Raw genomic sequence first — 13061 nt, forward strand, 5'->3', positions numbered from 1 at the left:
GACTGTCAGGCTGCCAGCAGGCCTGCTAGGAGGCAGAAGCAGTGGCAGCCTGGCAGCAGGGGCACAATAATCAGCAGCCTGCGAAGCATTGCCATGTCAGTGGGTGGCAGGGGCAGCCTGCAAGGCCTTGGCATGGTGGTGGCAGTAGTGGCAGCCTGTGAGGCCTTGCAGTGGCGGCAGGAGACCACGGCAGAAGCTGAGGCCTCGCTGAGGCAGGCCGCCACAGCTTCTGCCACCGCCTCCCACTACCGCCAGGGGGACTTGCAGGCAGCTGCCGCTTCTGCTGTCAAATCCTGTTGCCACTGCAAGGCCTCTCAGGCCAGTGCCGTTACTGCTACCACTTCCCATCGCCACCGCAAGGCCTCGCAGTCCGCTGCCGCCACTTCCCGCCACTGCTGCGAGTCCTCACAGGCCACCGCCGCTACTGCTGCCACTCTCTATCACCGCCGCAAGGCCTCGCAGGCTGCCACTGTTTGTGCCGCTGCTGCGAGGCCTTGCAGGCTGCCACCGCTACTGCCGCCATCTCCCGTCACCGCCGTGAAGCCTCACAGGCCACCACCTGTGCATAGCTGTCAAGTGTCCCTTATTTGGCGGGAAACTCCCTTATCCCAGCACCGTGTCCTGCTGCTGTCCCTTAAATTTCACAGGTTTCAAAGGAAGCAGCTCCTCTCCCTCCCTCCCTGCCCGCCAGAGAGGAGGGAGGCTCCAACTGTGTTGCTTGGCTGCATTGCTCACCCAATAAGGAATCTAAGAACGACTGGGGGGGGTGGAGCTTGCATGCCTTGTGCCGATCAAATTGGCCGCGTTGCCTAGGGACTCGGCCTTTGCTCAGCGCTTCCCAGCGGAGAGGTGACAGTGGTTTTCCCTGCTGCATCCCCTTTGCCGGGTTGCTGCGCTGTGGGAACCACCGCTTGAGGCTTTATTTGGCTGCTGGCTGGGCTTTCTGCCTTTGGCTCGGAGGGGCTCAGAAGTTGAACATAACTGTGCCTGGAAAATCCCTTATTTTGGCTGCTGGTCCCTTATTTTCATATCTGTAAGCTGACAGCTATGCACTTGTGCCTGCCTGAAGCTAATTCCTCATCCTCTCTCTCCATGCCTCTCCTGGTTCTAAGAAACCAGGGAGGAGGGGAGCTGGTCGCAGCAACAGACTCTTCCCAGTTTGCTTCATCTCTGACTCCCCCCCCCCCCCAGCTTCAGCCTCTACTTCTTATTCTGGACTTCTCTCTGCCCCAGAGTCTCCCAGCTCACTAAACCCTGTTGCCTCTTCAGCTTCCAACACCTCCTCGCCCCACTCTGCTCCATCTTCTCCCTCTGTCCCACCACCCATCCCCGGGCTCTGAGTCTTCTTCCCTCGGGGGCTGGTTCCTCCCACCATTCCCCTGCGTTCAACCAGTCCGTAACAGTAAGATACAATCCCCATAATTCCTGGAGGGAACCAGCGTGTGTTGAAATGCTGCATGGTGTGGATGGGACCCTAGTCTACGCCACCTCCTGAAGAAGAACGCTAAAATGCTCCTCCCTTGACTTTCTCATCTCCAGTCTGCACACCCCCCTGCTATTACAACTCTTTCCTCACAAGGCTCGGTTTCCAGCTTCCTCAACATTGTGGTCACCCTCCTCTGGAAACACAACGCAGTTTAGCAACGTCTTTTTGTTATATGTGGCACACCCAGATCCACAACACAACCTAAACAGAGCAGAACCATTGTTCCCTGCGTGATCTGGAGACTGTGCACCTGTTAGCACAGCCTAAGATTGTGTTAGCCTTTTTAGCTGCTGCATCTCGCTGCTGGCTCCTGTTCCGCTTGTGCTCACACCTAAAGCCCCTAAATCTCTTTGCACGTGTACAAGCCAGGTCACCCCCGCCCCCAGTCCTATAGGTCTGCCTTTGATTTCCTGCTCCTAAATGGAGGGCTTCCCCTTTATCTCCCATGAACGGCCAAAGCCCTGAAATCACACCTAGAAACCGATCGCGTTAAGCACGAGAAGAGCCCGTTGTGCTGCCGCCCACACTCACCTGATCAAAGGGCCAAACGGAGTCCACCTTGGGCTTGATTTTGCCTTGGTTGTAGAGGGCAACCAGCTTGTTCACCACACTGCTCAAGAGCTCTATCTCCTCATCTAGGTAACCCAGGTGGTAGCCGCAGACGGCCTTGTTGAGATGCAGGAGCTGCAAGGCATTGATGCTGAACTGGTTCCACCAGGTCTTAGCCATGGCCATCAGGTTCTTCCTCTGCCCTGTTACCAAGTTGGCTACACCTGCCAAGCAGAAAGATGCATCATTTAGCAACTGCCTGGGTGCTGCTGTGCAGCAGCCAGGATGTCTTGTTTTATATATATACAGTGGTGCCTCGCAAGACGAAAAGAATCCGTTCCGCGAGTCTCTTCGTCTAGCGGTTTTTTCGTCTTGCGAAGCAAGCCCATTAGCGGATTAGCGCTATTAGCGGTTTAGCGGCTATTAGCGGCTATTAAAGGCTTAAGGGATTAGCGGATTAGCTGCTAAAAGGCTATTAGCAGCTTAGTGCCTTAGAAAAAGGGGGTGGGGAGCGGAAAAAAATTGCAAGAATCGCAAGACATTTTCGTCTTGCGAAGCAAGCCCATAGAGAAATTCGTCCTGCGAAGCGCATTGAAAAATGGAAAACCCTTTCGTCTAGCGGGTTTTCCGTCTTGCGAGGCATTCGTCTTGCGGGGCACCACTGTATATGTAAATTTTTATTAAATTTTATGTTCTACAATTTAGAATACTCATTTAAACAGCCTTAAAATATCAATGACTTCTCTTCTTCTCTTTCCATGGTTCATTTTGCAAATCTTAAATCCCTGCATATTTTACATAAACTAAACCATTCAGTATTCCATTATTACATCCATCAAAATTTATTTACACTGTTGAATTTATCTTAATGCCGCCAACATTTTCAAGTGTACACAATTTCCCCCCATATATTCAATAAACATTTCCCAATCTTCTCTAAACGTATGTTCTTCTTGTTCTTTTATTTAGGTCTGAAAGCGGCACATATTCCATCAGCTTCAGTTGCCATTCTTCTTTAGTTGGGACTTCGCTCGTTGTACATTTTTGGGCTAACAAAACATGGGCCGCAGTACAGTGGTACCTTGGGTTAAGAACTTAATTTGTTCTGGAGGTCCGTTCTTAACCGGAAACTGTTCTTAACCTGAAGCACCACTTTAGCTAATGGGGCCTCCCGCTGCCGCCACACAATTTCTGTTCTCATCCTGAAGCAAAGTTCTTAACCCAAGGTACTATTTCTGGATTAGCAGAATCTGTAACCTGAAGCGTCTGTAACCCGAGGTACCACTGTAGCACATACAGCGGCCAGGATGTCTTGGAAGGTTAAACTCTATTCTCCTACACAGGCAACCTCAGTCAAGTCTAGCTGAGCAATTAGCCTCTCCCAGGCCATGACTTTAAAAACAGGAAAAGCAGACGGGAAGGGAGGATTTTTTTTTTTTAAAAAAAACCCCACGATTTTATAAATTGTGCATCATTGTTTCTCAATTTGTTCCTTTTTCATGATTCTGCATGTATTGTGGTATTTTATGCCTTGTGGCTTGCAGTTATCTTCGTTGGTCATCGTTTAGTAATTACCCCTGTAATTGTTCCGAGTGAATTTCTGCTTAATTTGCTGGTGTTTCAAGAGTTAATTTTGTTGGGTGCTATTGCACAAGAGTTGCTTAGGGGCAACTGACAAAGCGTTCTGCATGTGCTCAAAGCCGCTGTCTCACACTTGGATCATTCTCTTAGGCAGAGGCTGAAATCTTCAACTAGGAAAAACTAAACCCGTGCTTGGAAGAGCATGTGAATGTAAATCCTTTGCATGTAATCTTCCTTAGCTATATGGCCTGCTAGTAAAGGCCTTGGAATATTTTAACAAGTGCTTGGATATTGCCTTAATTTCAAGAAAAGCCTCAGTGTTGCACATGATTTGGCTTCCTAGGCAGTGGCGTAGCATGGGTTGTCAGCACCCGGGGCAAGGCAAGTAATTTGCGCCCCCTAACCCGGGGCAAGGCGAGTAATTTGCGCCCCCCCCCTGCTGCACTGTCCCTCCCCCAGATAGTCCCTCGTTCTCTCTCCACACCGCACCGCATGCCTGGCACACCCCGCCCCCCTCGACAGTGGGCAGTGACCCGGCGGCTCGGATCGGATTTGCACAGCCAGCACTGCAGTGAGAGAGAGTGAGTGAGCCAGGTAGGGGCAGAGAGCTGCGAGTGCGAGCGGCCCCCCCCAGATGTTGCACCCGGTGCGGCCGGGCCCCCCTGCACCCCCCACGCTACGCCACTGTTCCTAGGTGCAATTCAGCTACTCTGCCCAAAGTGGAGGCAGATGACCTCTGCAGCACCCAGGTCCCCAGCCCCACAGGGCTTCAAAGGCCAAGGACCTACACTTCCCCCCTCCAGAACAATGGGGCCCTGAGCTATACCGTATCTCTCCTCTTTTGCAACTGAGCTTCAGATTATCGCCCTTATCTAGTTCGTTACTGATAGCCAATTCAAGGCTTCCTGTGCCTCGCCAGAATTAGATGTCAAGGAGAGATGGAGCGAGGTGAGCTGGAGTTTTGAAGGGGGCCGTCATCTACCTGCCGACACTCCAGAACCCCAGGTGATCTCACCGGGTGCTTTCATGTGACTGAAAGGCAGCACAAGGAATAAACCACAAGGCACAAATGCCAGGAGAAAAGGTAACAGGAGGCTTCTAGTAACACTTCCTGAAAGCAGCCATCCAGGAAGACAGAGCTACTGGAACTCGGTGGCCCTGAACCACAGAAGGATAACATGGCCAATGATGCCCATAGCCACTGAGAGACTTAGCAGTACCAGCTGTGAGGGCCTTGTAGTGTTTCCCTCACTGCAAGAAGTGAAGTTACTGGGAACTGGGCAGAGGGCCTTCTCGGTAGTGGCACCCTGCCTGTGGAATGCCCTCTTGTCAGATGTCAAGGAAATAAATGACTGCAGTCGTACCCTGGAGGTCGAACGGAATCCGTTCCGGAAGTCCGTTCGACTTCCAAAACGTTCGGAAACCAAAATGTCCGAGTTCCAGGGCGTTTGACAACCAAGGTACAACTGCATTTGGCTTTTAGAAAACATCTGAAGGCAGCCCTGTTCGGCAAAGTGGTATTGTGTTTTTAATATTCTTTTGGGAGCAGCCCAGGGTGGCTGGGGCAACCCAGTCAGCATATAAATATTATTATTGTTGTTGTTGTTGTTGGGGCAACCCAGTCAGCATATAAATATTATTATTGTTGTTGTTGGGGTAACCCAGTCAGCATATAAATATTGTTATTGTTGTTGTTGTTGCTGCTGCTGCTGTTGTTGTTGTTGTTGTTGTTGTTGTTGTTGTTATTATTATCCTCCACCCTCCTTCTCCCAATGTAGGCCATCTATGTCAAAACCAGGTTCAAACTCGGGCTGAAACAAATTTAGGTTTCGTAATGAATTCATAACCATAAACGGCAGCCTGGTATGTGGGGTCTTTACACTGCAGAACTGGAAATGACAGTGACCTTTTTTGGAACACCATGTTGGCGTCTGCAAAGGCCTGCAAGTTTCAACTCTGAAACTTCTAGATGGCCACCCCGGGGTTGCAAGATTCTGATCTCCGCTGCCAGTTCGACTGTGTAAAGGCTTTGTCTGTGAGCACAGAATTACAGTGTGCTCGCTGCCGGAAGCAGGGGGAGAGAAGCATTCAACAGCTTTGGCGTTTGACTCCCACATGCCACAAAGCTTCTGTCACAGCTGCAGGGTGCTCAGTTGACTCAGATAAAGGGTGTGTGTGCTTCAAAGGGTCTCTTGGAGATAGAAAGATGGGAGGTTTTGGTCTGACCCCAGGAAGCCAGTACTTGTACATTTCCATTTCTCAGGCTCCAGAGGCTGAGCCTTGAGCATTGCAAACTGGTTCCCGCGCAGAGCTGAGCTCCACATCTAAAGCGCAGCATTCTGCACATGCGCAGAAGCATTTTCTTATCCGAAGATTCGAATTTTGCGCTTTGGGATTCAAAAGATTCCAGGGCTGGATGGAGCCTCAATTCAGTTACCCAACAAATTTTCTTTACTCACCATAGGTGACTAGTTTCCCCATTGGCTTCAGGAGATTAAAGCCTTTTGTGGTATCTGAACCCCCCAGAGGGTCTAAGACGACATCTACACCTAACAAGACAAAGAGAGAAAGTTGCCGTTACAAAAGATTTAGAAGGACCTTCCAGTATTCAGGAACAAATGTCCAGTTCCACGTCTGAAATATCTGTTTCTGGACAGTTGTAAACACATTTCCCTTAGGGGAACATTCCCAAAAATGCAGAAGGGAAAGCCCTGATCTTTTTTAATATTAAAAAGACTATAATGTGATGTGTTCCCTTGGCCAAATTTAAACAGCACTCTAGCCTAATGAAAGGAAAGAGTGCTTTTCTCTCCAGGCCTCTTGTTTTTATCAGCAGAATTAATTGCTTAATTTAAATTACTCCGATTAATTATTGAAGAGCCCCTTAACAGCTTTACAAATCAGGATAATAATAAAAAAACTTTGCAACAGATTAGAACAATTCGGCTGAAAACCACGTCGCAAGCAGAAACCCAGAGATGGAGATAATGATAATGATTGTTATTTTATTGTTGTTATTATTTATTGAATATGTCGGTTGCTTTATCTTGCCTAGGGTAACCCCAAAGCAACGTTCAACCAATCCAACAGGCAGGCAGGCAGACAATAAACCCCACATAGGTACGTTAAAACCAGGAGGAAGATAATTTTTTTAAGAACAACCCATACACTTCTAAAAGGCCACAGATAGTTAAGGGGCAAAGGTCTAATTATATGGAGGAAAGTTTTTGCCTGCTGCACCCTGGTTCCAGAGCTCTCTGCCTCTGCTCTGTTACTGACCTTTGGGGGAGATTTTCCGTACTTCTGCCACATAATCAGCTGTCCGGTAGTCAATTGGGTGGGTGACTCCATTCTCCTTGAGGATTTCATGTTTGGAGGCAGAAGCTGTACCAAAAACAGTGACGTTCTCCACAGTTTTGCAGAGCTGGACGGCTGCAGTCCCCACGCCGCCTGGAAGGAGGAAACACAGGCAAGTGAAACCGCGCATTGTGGCACCACTGGCAGCCAAGGGGCCTCATTCAACTCTATCCCAACGCGGGATATATTCTCTCCACTCGCTGCCAAATCCAGTAGACAGTAGCTGCTCCCTTGGCCCATACAGAAGACGACGCGGATTGGCTTATGAAGAGCCAAGGAAAAGTTGGCTTCACAGGAATGTATCAGCGTTCATCGCTTCCCGAGCCTAAACTAGCCTAAGTTAAGATCCATCAGAGATGTTCTCTCCGGTAATATCAAATCAAAAAAGCTTCAAGGGAATATGTATGCCAGGAACCGGGTCCTCACAGGGCCCCCACTGCTGAAATTTGGATCAAAAGAAGCATCTCCTACAGATACCATATTTTTCACCCCATAAGACGCACCTGACCATAAGACGCACCTCGTTTTTAGATGGGGAATGCAAGAAAAAAAATTTTTTTAAAGGGAGCACTGAGCAGAGCCTGTATGCATCGTCTTATAGAGCAAAAAATACAGTACTTCTTTTAGAAAAGCCTCAAGAGCAGTGTTCCCCAACCTTGGGCCTCCAGCTGTTTTTGGACTACAACTCCCATCATCCCTCACTAGCAAGACCAGTGGTCAAGGATGATGGGAATTGTAGTCCAAAAACAGCTGGAGGCCCAAGGTTGGGGAACACTGCTCAAGAGAATATATAAGCCAGGAACCTGGCACCCACAGGGCCCCCATCCCTGAAATTAGGATCGAAGGAAGCATATTTTAGCCAATAGAATAAGTTGCGGGTTGCAGTTGTGCTGCTCACAACCATTTCTCCAGTTTGCAAGCATTCCCACAGGCCCCCAAAGATTGGCGGCCTCTGATCTATGCTATTAAGCTACTTTGAGAACCACGGCAATTAAACACTTTGGCAAAGACTAGGAGGTCCCGTTCTACTGCGCAATGGCTGCGCTCACACGTCAACAAGACACATGAGCAGAATGCTGGTGCGCATAGCCTGTTTTCACTCCTCCTATGGCGCTACCAGGTCAAGAAGACAGAATCAGTGCGATGTCTGAACCTGGAATTGTGGTTTCTTTCTCCGTAACAAGCCAGGATTTCACAAGTCTATAGCAGCTAAGCCTGGGTCGTGATCCCGGCTTGTTAGGGAGAAACAAACCATGACCCCAGCTTTGACCAAGTTGCCTTGTGACACATGGGGCAAGGGTGGGGGGTAAGAAGAGAACCTCGCGCACTATCTTGGAGAGAAGGAAAGCTACAAATGTAATAGATACAGTGGTGCCCCGCAAGACGAATGCCTCGCAAGACGGAAAACCCGCTAGACGAAAGGGTTTTCCGTTTTGGAGGTGCTTCGCAAAACGAATTTGCTATGGGCTTGCTTCGCAAGACGAAAATGTCTTGCGATTCCTGGGGTTTTTTTCCCCTCCCCCCCCCTTTTTCCCAAGCCCCTAAGCCGCTTAACAGCTGTTCGCTAAGCCGCTTAACAGCTGATCTAAGCCACTTATCAGCTGATCTAAGCCGCTAATAGCCTTTTAGCAGCTAATCCGCTAATCCATTAAGCCTTTAATAGCCGCTAATAGCCTTTTAGCAGCTAATCCGTTAATCCCTTAAGCCTTTAATAGCCGCTAATAGCCGCTAAACCGCTAATAGCGCTAATAGCGCTAATCCGCTAATGGGCTTGCTTCGCAAGACGAAAAAAACCGCAAGACGAAGAGACTCGCGGAACGGATTCTTTTCGTCTTGCGAGGCACCACTGTACATTAGTAGTGCAGGGAAGTCAAGGACCACTCTGGGAGTTCCTCTTTCATTGATCTATAGCTTCCTACTGCTGAGGGGGAAATCCTTGGTTACCTGCTGCCATGTGGACCAGGACGCTCTGGTTGGGTCGCAGGTTGCCGAAGTCAAAGAGGACCATATAGGCGGTGATGTAGTTGACCAAAAAAGCAGCTGCTTCCTCGAAACTCATCCCTTCCGGCATGGGGAATGTCTGGTTGGCTGGGACGGTCACAATTTCCTGCCAGAGCCCCGACCTGGCCATCACCATCACCTTCTCACCTACCTGGTACAGGAGAGAGAAGAGGACAATCAGGGCTGGTGGACTCAAGCCCAAATGGAAGACCATCACAGGCTAGTACTGGGATGCGGAATCTTCATCTCTCTGGGTGTTGATGGGCCGGACATTAACCCTGACTACTGGCCATGATGGGACGTGGGTGGCGCTGTGGGTTAAACCACAGAGCCTAGGGCTTGCCGATCAGAAGGTCGGCGGTTCGAATCCCCACGACAGGGTGAGCTCCCGTTCTTCAGTCCCTGCTCCTGCCAACCTAGCAGTTCGAAAGCACAAAGTGCAAGTAGATAAATAGGTACCACTCCGGCGGGAAGGTAAACGCCGTTTCTGTGCGCTGCTCTGGTTCACCAGGAGCGGCTTAGTCATGCTGGCCACATGACCCGGAAGCTGTACGCCAGCTCCCTCGGCCAATAAAGCGAGATGAGCGCCGCAACCCCAGAGTCGGCCACGACTGGACCTAATGGTCACGGGTCCCTTTACCTTTTATTGGCCATGCCGGCTGTGGTGGATAACCTTTTACAGTCCAGAGGGCCTCCCTGGCAATCTCCCAGAGGTGTGTGCTGGTGGTGGGCGGGGCCAGGGGAAAACTGGGCGGAGCAATGGGTGTGACTTCCCTTTGCATGGTAAAAGTCAGAGGTTTCCAGTACAAGCCCCAGACCTCTCTCTCTGCTTCACCCAGGCAAGCAAGAGGCATCATCACAACACAAGTGCACAAAGCCTGGCCAGCCAGGCAAACACATTTGCAGAGAGTAGCTAAGAAAGTCTCAAAGGCCAGACAGAGAGCCCTTGAGGGGCACACGCTGAACCTGAGCCCCACCGCTGACCTAAGATTACCAGATGTCCCCGTTTCCCGGGACAGTCCCCGGATTTACAAATCAGTCCCCGTACAAAATCCATTGAAGTTGAAAAGTGTCCCCGGATTCATTGAAAAAAATATGGTAAAGGTAAAGGGGACCCCTGACCATTAGGTCCAGTCATGACCGACTCTGGGGTTGTGGCGTTCATCTCGCTTTATTGGCTGAGGGAGACGGCGTACAGTTTCCAGGTCATGTGGCCAGCATGACTAAGCCGCTTCTGGAGAACCAGAGCAGCACACGGAAACGCCGTTTACCTTTCCGCTGGAGCGGTACCTATTTATCTACTTGCACTTTGACGTGCTTTCGAACTGCTAGGTTGGCAGGAGCAGGGACCGAGCAACAGGATATCACCCCGTTGCGGGGATTCGAACCGCCGACCTTCTGATCGGCAAGTCCTAGGCTCTGTGGTTTAACCCACAGTGCCACCCGCGTCCCTATGGTAACCTTACGCTGACCTGAAAAAAGGTTTGAAAGCAAAGAAGGCAGCACAGTGCTCCCCACTCCCTCTGAAGGCCCCTCCACCCATCTGGGCAGTCACAGATGAAAAATACACAATCCAGGAACAGGTTTTTTCCAGCCCGTTCTCATTGGTTGCTCTTAGCAGGCTTGCAAAGAACTGACCACAAGCTCAAACCTGGAAGGAGGAAGACTGGCTTGCATGGCAGTTGGTGGGCGGAAAGGACCCCCCACCTCCTTGTTTTCTGCCTCGAGGCGTTGACTTTTGGGGAAGTAGCCATTGCCCTTTTTAACTCTGCACCACCCAAGGGGGTTGGGAGTTGCAACTTGCATCTAGCCTTTACTGGCATAAGTTAAAACAGTAAAACAGTAAAAACAGTAAAAGGGACGCGGTTGGCGCTCGCTGTGGGTAAAAGCCTCAGTGCCTAGGGTTTGCCGATCGAAAGGTCGGCGGTTCAAATCCCCACGGCGGGGTGCGCTCCCGTTGCTCGGTCCCAGCGCCTGCCAACCTAGCAGTTCGAAAGCACCCCTGGGTGCAAGTAGATAAATAGGGACCGCTTACTAGCGGGAAGGTAAACGGCGTTTCCGTGTGCTGTGCTGGCTCGCCAGATGCAGCTTTGTCACGCTGGCCACGTAACCCGGAAGTGTCTCCGGACAGCGCTGGCCCCCGGCCTCTTGAGTGAGATGGGCGCACAACCCTAGAGTCTGTCAAGACTGGCCCGTACGGGCAGGGGTACCTTTACCTTTTTAAAACAGTAAAAGCAGACAAAGCCACCCAAATACATTGATAATCCAAACACATGCAATATACAAAAGACTAGATAACCACCACTGAATAAACCAGGAAACTTTACATTTAGCTTTAAAGATCTCGGCTAAGTACGCCGAAACAATCTTGGTAGTTTCAGGAGTATTATCCCTCAACAAATATTGGATTACAGACTCTCTGCAAATCATTATTTTGATATTTAAGGGAGTCACTAGGAGATCTCTGTTGTTATGTACTAAAGTTCTCACCCTGGGCCAGCAGGGGGATACTGTAGATAGTTTTCACTCAGGTCCACATCAGTTATCTTAGGCGGGAAACCCTGGGTTGTTGTTCCTACAATGTTGACAGCCGGCTGCCTATAAAAGCAGGCCGGCTGAGCTGTTTGCTGTTCAGTTCTGTTCCAGCTTACAAAATAAAGAGCTGCTTTGGAGAAATCGCTGTGTCGTCTGCCATGTCTACCCACTATTCTACATCTGTGATGGGTGTCGAGAAGAGGGTGAGCCAAAATTATGTGATATATTGTACAGTCTAACCTCGGTTCCCAAACACCTCTGTTATCGTACGTTTTGGCTTCCAAATGCCGAAAACCCAGAAGTAAATGCTCCGGTTTTTGAACGTTTTTCGGAAGTCAACATCCGACGTGGCTTCCGCTTGAGTGCAGGAAACTCCTGCAACCAATCAGAGGCTGCGTCTTGGTTGTCGAACGTTTCGGACGTCAAACAGTCTTCTGGAACGGATTATGTTTGACAACCAAGGTTTGACCGTATCTGGTGTTTTCTTATTACAGGAACAGAATCTACCCTGGAAGCGGATTTTTTTGAAACCTTCCAAACAATAAAGATGAGGGGAATGCATTTAGACGAGCTAGCATAAAACCTCTGTGTTGCGCTTGAGTTTCTAAATTGTAAAAGTAATTAGGCGTGACTCCATGGTGAGGCTGCAATCCTAAGTAAGCAGATGAACATACAAGAAGCTGAGAGGGATAGAGCTTTTGGATTTCATGATCTAGCAGTCTCTGCTTGATGAGAGAGAAGATTTGTGAGTCTTCGAACAGAAGAAGGGACTCTATTGCAATCCCCATTTGCCTGAGTTTGAGGGTAATAGCAGAAAACCATGGAGAATTATGTGTATCTCAGCGTTGAGAGTTGTCAGGAGACCTCTATTTGCACCACCGTGAGCTACGATTGCCAGAGTAGTTTCACAGTCAATCCCTCTTCCCAGAGAACTCTGAGAATTAGGGTAAACTCACGTCACAGTTAACAAACTACAGTTCCCAGGATTTTTATTTTTTTTTGGGGGGGGGGAGGCCTTGGCTGTTTGAAGCAATATGAAACTACTTTAAATGTATAGTACAAATGGGTCTCGCCTTACAAGTGAGGGTGGAAACAGAAGCTCATGTTCAGTATAAGTTCTACAACTTATTAAAAGGTATCCTGGCCCTTTGGGTTAGTGGAGGGAGCGGGTGAGAGATAAACATGGGCCCAAGCACAAAAGCACATGGCAAGGCACGGAGCCAAAACAGTTCGTATTTGTGTGGGTTTGGCAATAAATGCTTGAACACACACACACACACACACACTTTTGTCACAGCCAAAGGGGCTCAGCTGGGAGCTGCTCAATACAGTGGCACCTCGGGTTACATACGCTTCAGGTTACAGACTCCACTAACCCAGAAATATTACCTCGGGTTAAGAACTTTGCTTCAGGATGAGAACAGAAATTGTGCAGTGGCGGCGCAGCACCAGCAACAGGAGGCCCCATTAGCTAAAGTGCTGCTTCAGGTTAAGAACAGTTTCAGGTTAAGAACAGACCTCCAGAACGAATTAAGTACTTAACCCGAGGTAC

The 13061-nt window shown here is 49.5% G+C and overlaps 1 protein-coding gene and 1 long non-coding RNA gene across 5 annotated transcripts in view; both read right to left on the minus strand.

Moving 5' to 3' along the window:
- Window positions 1-13061, minus strand: part of VAT1 (vesicle amine transport 1) — a 42576-nt gene that overhangs the window by 8824 nt on the left and 20691 nt on the right. For all 4 annotated transcript variants that reach the window (XR_014503977.1, XR_014503978.1, XR_014503979.1 and 1 more), the window contains exons 2-5: window positions 8918-9125; window positions 6896-7066; window positions 6076-6165; window positions 2018-2259 (exon numbers count right to left, since the gene is read on the minus strand). Coding sequence is in view for 1 of the 4 variants with exons in the window: in XM_083407760.1 (XP_083263886.1) it covers window positions 2018-2259; window positions 6076-6165; window positions 6896-7066; window positions 8918-9125 (711 nt within the window). In the remaining 3 variants the exon portion in view is untranslated. The remainder of the gene's footprint in view (window positions 1-2017; window positions 2260-6075; window positions 6166-6895; window positions 7067-8917; window positions 9126-13061) is intronic.
- On the minus strand, window positions 10093-12477 carry LOC310661716. The gene is made up of 3 exons (XR_014504096.1): window positions 11688-12477; window positions 11185-11436; window positions 10093-10790 (listed from the first exon to the last, which is right to left on the minus strand). It is a non-coding gene; the product is annotated as an uncharacterized lncRNA (long non-coding RNA).

This window comes from Podarcis tiliguerta, assembly GCF_965153285.1.
Source record: "Podarcis tiliguerta genome assembly, chromosome: 13".
NCBI lineage: Eukaryota > Metazoa > Chordata > Lepidosauria > Squamata > Lacertidae > Podarcis > Podarcis tiliguerta.